Source organism: Schistocerca cancellata, chromosome 3, assembly GCF_023864275.1.
Source record: "Schistocerca cancellata isolate TAMUIC-IGC-003103 chromosome 3, iqSchCanc2.1, whole genome shotgun sequence".
NCBI lineage: Eukaryota > Metazoa > Arthropoda > Insecta > Orthoptera > Acrididae > Schistocerca > Schistocerca cancellata.
In genome coordinates this window covers 593,014,837-593,020,676 of record NC_064628.1, presented here as the reverse complement: position 1 = coordinate 593,020,676, position 5,840 = coordinate 593,014,837, and the positions used below count along the sequence as shown (strand labels likewise).

At 37.6% G+C, this 5,840-nt stretch overlaps 1 protein-coding gene across 1 annotated transcript; it reads left to right on the top strand.

Moving 5' to 3' along the window:
* The first annotated feature begins 1,294 nt into the window (after positions 1-1,294).
* LOC126176451 (piggyBac transposable element-derived protein 4-like) lies at positions 1,295-2,577 on the top strand. The gene is made up of 4 exons (XM_049923608.1): positions 1,295-1,507; positions 1,549-1,718; positions 1,829-2,393; positions 2,485-2,577. The coding sequence occupies exons 1-4, from the start codon at positions 1,295-1,297 to the stop codon at positions 2,575-2,577; spliced, it is 1,041 nt and encodes a 346-aa protein (XP_049779565.1).
* Positions 2,578-5,840: the final 3,263 nt, after the last annotated feature.

Here is a 5,840-nt window from a genome sequence, read left to right as displayed (position 1 = left end):
TCAATACTCGATGTCATTCTGCAGTTGATGAATGGTGGCTAAGTATTTGGACACTTCCACTACGGTCAAATATATCTGCAAATACCCGTTAGATTTGAACCTTATCATCTACAATACTGCACCCAAATGTTCTGTGATTGAGTATGTAGCCACTTTGGTTGAAGACAGTTGTCTCTAGCTAATGCTGCCACCTATCAGAGATGTGGATAACTATTTGTCCACTGTTCACTCCCGCCACTTGAGGTGCCGCCTATCATTGATGTTACACAGAAAACCTTTAGAAACATGGAGCAGACTCTCTATTTATGAATTATATGCTATTGTATATATACAGATGTAGTTCTCACGTAAGTTATAACATCATTTCCAGTGTTACATTGATAGAATACTAAAAAATTGTTTTATGTGCTGTCAAGTGTTAACATTTATGAAAATATCTGTGTACTTCGCAGAGCAAATAACAGTAACAACTTCAGTTTGTGAAGTAAATTTTCGGCTGCTTATAGTATAGGATCATCATGTCCATTCATTACTGTGTATAGGTGTTTCTTACATTCTGCACTAACAAGTTATGGACACGAATAGATCACTCACTTGAACTAAAGGAGTATGGCTTTACAACCACTTTGTCATGTTGTGACTTTCTGTGTATTTGTATCAAATTATGGATTCTTATGTACATTTTGTGTTATGTGCAATGCAATTATGCTATTCAAAAGCTCAGTTCTCATTCATTTTTCTCACAGAATGTACAGAAATTATTATATAGCAGTTGAACTGGAGAATCTCAGTGATGAAGCCAGAAATTACTTTCTTGAAGGGATCAGTGATGATCAAGCTTTCGACTCAGATTTAGAAGGTGATAGTGATGGAGACAATGTCACCAATGTCACTGTAGGCAATGTCAGCACAAAACTGCCAGATGACAGTGATGATCAGTGTGAGCCAACTCTCTCCACAGTACTGCATAACATGGAAGTAGTGAATTCCAATAGTGACTGTGAAGGAGAATTAGCACCTGACCTTTCTCAAGACAGTGCAATTAAAACTCAGGAAGATATTCCTGATACTATTAACGATGGTTCTGGTGATGAAAACAATATTACTTTTTGTTTCTCAAAAACTGCAGCAGTTCCTCAAACATTTTCCTCATTTCATTTCTCTCAGCCACATGGTCCAAATGTCCCAGTTGATTTTTCTAGCATGTATGGGACCAATGTTGGAAGCAATTGTGAAAGTGTCAAATTTGTATACTCATCATAGAGATGTTGATTTGTATGTTTCTGTTGCTGAAATGAAGGCCTTACTTGGGGTATTGGTAGTGATGGGAAAGCATGTTTTACCAAGTTTTAGGTTCTACTGGTCAGTTGATGCTGATTTTGGTGTGCCGAGAATTTCTAAGGTAATGTCACTGAAGAGATTTCTCAAAATTAGGAGAAACCTTCACATCAATTATAATGAAAATATGCCAGAAAGAGGTAACCGAGACTTTGACAAGTTGTACAAGGTAAGGTCATTGGTAAACCATCTGAATAAGGTTTACAAAAGTTTTTCAATCCTAGTCGATACTTGTTTGTAGACGAGTACATGGGAGGTTTCAAAGGTAGGTCCTCTTTGAAGCAATATATTCCCCTGAAGACTGTCACACATGGGTTCAAAGTATGGGCACTGTCTTGTGCAGTTACAGGGGTTTTATTAGCATTTGAGGTATATGAAGGGTAAAGTGCAGGAATTAATAAATTTACCTTAGGTGAACGAGTAGTGGTAAGGTTGACAAGTGAGTTCCAGTCAAATGGTTACAGTGTCTTCTTTGACAGATTTTTTTCAGCTATACCATTGTTCCAAAATCTACTTTCACATGCCTGTTTGCATGTGGAACTATGCAGACAAATAGAAAATTTTATCCAAAACATATTTTGTGCAAAGACACTGATTTACAAATGGGAGAGATTGATTTTGCTGCAGCAGGAGAGGTAACAGTCTGTAAATGGAAGGATAGAGGCAAAAAATGTGTTGTAATTGGGTCAAATATGCACAATCTAAGGGCATGTACAGTTGTCAGAAGGAGGAAAAAGTCAGTGGAGAAAGAAGAAATTCCATGCATTTTGTGTATACATGAATACAACAAATACATGGGGGGTGTCAACCTGTTAGACCTACTTATGTCTTGCTACTCTATATCCTGGAAGTCTAGGAAAAGGTGGATGAAACCATTCTACTTTGTCATAGATTCTGCTATTGTGAATGCATACATTATATACAAGACAACTATGCAACTGTCAACATGTAGAGAAAAGCCAATGACACATTTGAGGTTCCGTAGGTCGCTTGCAGATGAGCTGATTGGAAGTTATTGCAGTAGAGTTCAGAAAGGGAGAAGACCAAATGTTGTAGTAACATGTTCAATTTACAAGATAAAAAAGAAGAGTGGCAGAGCTATAAGATCATTGCCACAATTTACTAATGTTAGAGATCATTTACCAGTCAGATGTAGTTGCAGAAGGTGTGCTTAGTGCAGCACAGAGAAAGCTGTCAAATGGTCTAACATTACCTGCAAAATCTGTGAAGTGGTATTGATTGTTTTGTACCATTTCATGGTTAGTTTTCTTTGGCATTTTTCATGTGTTGTGATAGATTCAGTGTGGTGTCAATAGACATTGTTTTCAAATACTAAATGTATGGTTTAAAGTTTACATTAAATTTCATTCAGCAATTAAGCAATGTATTCTTCTTTATACTGAATAAATAAACTAAAATGAGTAACGAAAAGTTCAGAAGAAGATGTCCATATATTTGGCCACTTACTATATGTTGCTTTAAGGTACCAGTGGCCAAATATTACACCACCAAATAATGAGATAACTAGGAATAATATTCACTAGAAAATTACAGTTTATGGTACCCTGAGTAACTTAGAATTAAATTTCCCAAAAACAGTCTCTCTGAATTAAAAAAAATAATTTGTCCATTCAGAGATAAATGTGGTGGGTAAAAATTTAGCCTCCGGGTCTTAAAGGGTTCAGAGTAACCGTTGTCCTTTCCATGCCACAGTTCAGTACAAATTTACTTTCTGTAAGTAAGATAGTGGAAATGAACATTCCATCACCTTTGACAAACAAGGCTTTTGCATTCACAATAAGTAAAAGAAACATTCTAAGATGACTTGCACAAATTGAACCAACCTAATAATTGGTTATCTAAAGCTAAGTTCATATCACTGTTAAATGAAGCAAATTTGTGACATAAGAGATAAGGACTTATGAGGGAGAGTCAGGGACTTTTGCAACCGTAGGATTTTGTAATGGGATAAAGTATTGTTATCTGCAATAATTCTATACAATGTGTCACTTTTATTTGTGCATTAGTCTTTGTATTGTAGCAGACCATGAAACATGGCAGCTCCATTGTTGACCTGCATCAAGGAGGAAATGAGGGCACTGAATCACTTTTTGTCTGCAGAAGGTCTTAAACCTGCAGAAATTATTCATCGAATGCAAGCACAGTATAGTGACAGCTGTTTATCATGAAGCAAGATCTAAGAATGGATAGAGTGCTTCAAACAGGAAAGAACTTTTTTATTTGCCAAGGAAAGATCAGGTAGGCCATCGATGTCAACAAGTGAGGACAATTTGTAAGTCACTGAAGGTACAGTGGTGAAAAATAGATGGATCATAGTGGGCAAATTCACTGATACTTTACATATCAGTCATGCTTCAGCATATTCCATCTTATTTGACAGGATAAATTTTTGGAAAGTGTGTACAAGGTGGGTTCTAAAAGAATTGTCAGCATGTCACTTCAATATTAATTGACTTCAATATTAATTATATAAGTGATTGTGCAAGGAAGAGGATGCTGGTAGACATATTTAATTCATATAATCTTGTTGTTGTTGTTGTGGTCTTCAGTCCTGAGACTGGTTTGATGCAGCTCTCCATGCTACTTTATCCTGTGCAAGCTTCTTCATCTCCCAGTATCTACTGCAACCTACATCCTTCTGAATCTGCTTAGTGTATTCATCTCTTGGTCTCCCTCTACGATTTTTACCCTCCACACAGCCTTCCAGTGCTAAATTTGTGATCCCTTGATGCCTCATAACATGTCCTACCAACCGATCCCTTCTTCTAGTCAAGTTGTGCCACAAACTTCTCTTCTCCCCAATCCTATTCAATACCTCCTCATTAGTTACGTGATCTACCCACCTTATCTTCAGCATTCTTCTGTAGCACCACATTTCGAAAGCTTCTATTCTCTTCTTGTCCAAACTAGTTATCGTCCATGTTTCACTTCCATACATGGCTACACTCCATACAAATACTTTCAGAAACGACTTCCTGACACTTAAATTTATACTCGATGTTAACAAATTCCTCTTCTTGAGAAACGCTTTCCTTGCCATTGCCAGTCTACATTTTATATCCTCTCTACTTCGACCATCATCGGTTATTTTACTCCCTAAATAGCAAAGCTCCTTTACTACTTTAAGTGTCTCATTTCCTAATCTAATTCCTTCAGCATCACCCGACTTAATTTGACTACATTCCATTATCCTCGTTTTGCTTTTGTTGATGTTCATCTTATATCCTCCTTTCAAGACACTGTCCATTCCGTTCAACTGCTCTTCCAAGTCCTTTGCTGTCTCTGACAGAATTACAATGTCATCGGCGAACCTCAAAGTTTTTACTTCTTCTCCATGAATTTTAATACCTACTCCGAATTTTTCTTTTGTTTCCTTTACTGCTTGCTCAATATACAGATTGAATAACATCGGGGACAGGCTACAACCCTGTCTTACTCCTTTCCCAACCACTGCTTCCCTTTCATGCCCCTCGACTCTTATAACTGCCATCTGGTTTCTGTACAAACTGTAAATAGCCTTTCGCTCCCTGTATTTTACCCCTGCCACCTTCAGAATTTGAAAGAGAGTATTCCAGTTAACATTGTCAAAAGCTTTCTCTAAGTCTATAAATGCTAGAAACGTAGGTTTGCCTTTTCTTAATCTTTCTTCTAAGATAAGTCGTAAGGTCAGTATTGCCTCACGTGTTCCAACATTTCTACGGAATCCAAACTGATCTTCCCCGAGGTCGGCTTCTACCAGTTTTTCCATTCGTCTGTAAAGAATTCGCGTTAGTATTTTGCAGCTGTGACTTATTAAACTGATAGTTCGGTAATTTTCACATCTGTCAACACCTGCTTTCTTTGGGATTGGAATTATTATATTCTTCTTGAAGTCTGAGGGTATTTCGCCTGTCTCATACATCGTGCTCACCAGATGGTAGAGTTTTTTCAGGACTGGCTCTCCTGAGGCCATCAGTAGTTCAAATGGAATGTTGTCTACTCCCGGGGCCTTGTTTCGACTCAGGTCTTTCAGTGCTCTGTCAAACTATTCACACAGTATCTTATCTCCCATTTCGTCTTCATCTACATCCTCTTCCATTTCCATAATATTGTCCTCAAGTACATCGCCCTTGTGTAAACCCTCCATATACTCCTTCCACCTTTCTGCCTTCCCTTCTTTGCTTAGAACTGGGTTGCCATCTGAGCTCTTGATATTCATACAATTGGTTCTCTTCTCTCCAAAGGTCTCTTTAATTTTCCTGTAGGCAGTATCTATCTTACCCCTAGTGAGACAAGCCTCTACATCCTTACATTTGTCCTCTAGCCATCCCTGCTTAGCCATTTTGCACTTCCTGTCGATATCATTTTTGAGACGTTTGTATTCCTTTTTGCCTGCTTCATTTATTGCATTTTTATATTTTCTCCTTTCATCAATTAAATTCAATATTTCTTCTGTTACCCAAGGATTTCTATTAGCCCTTGTCTTTTTACCTACTTGATCC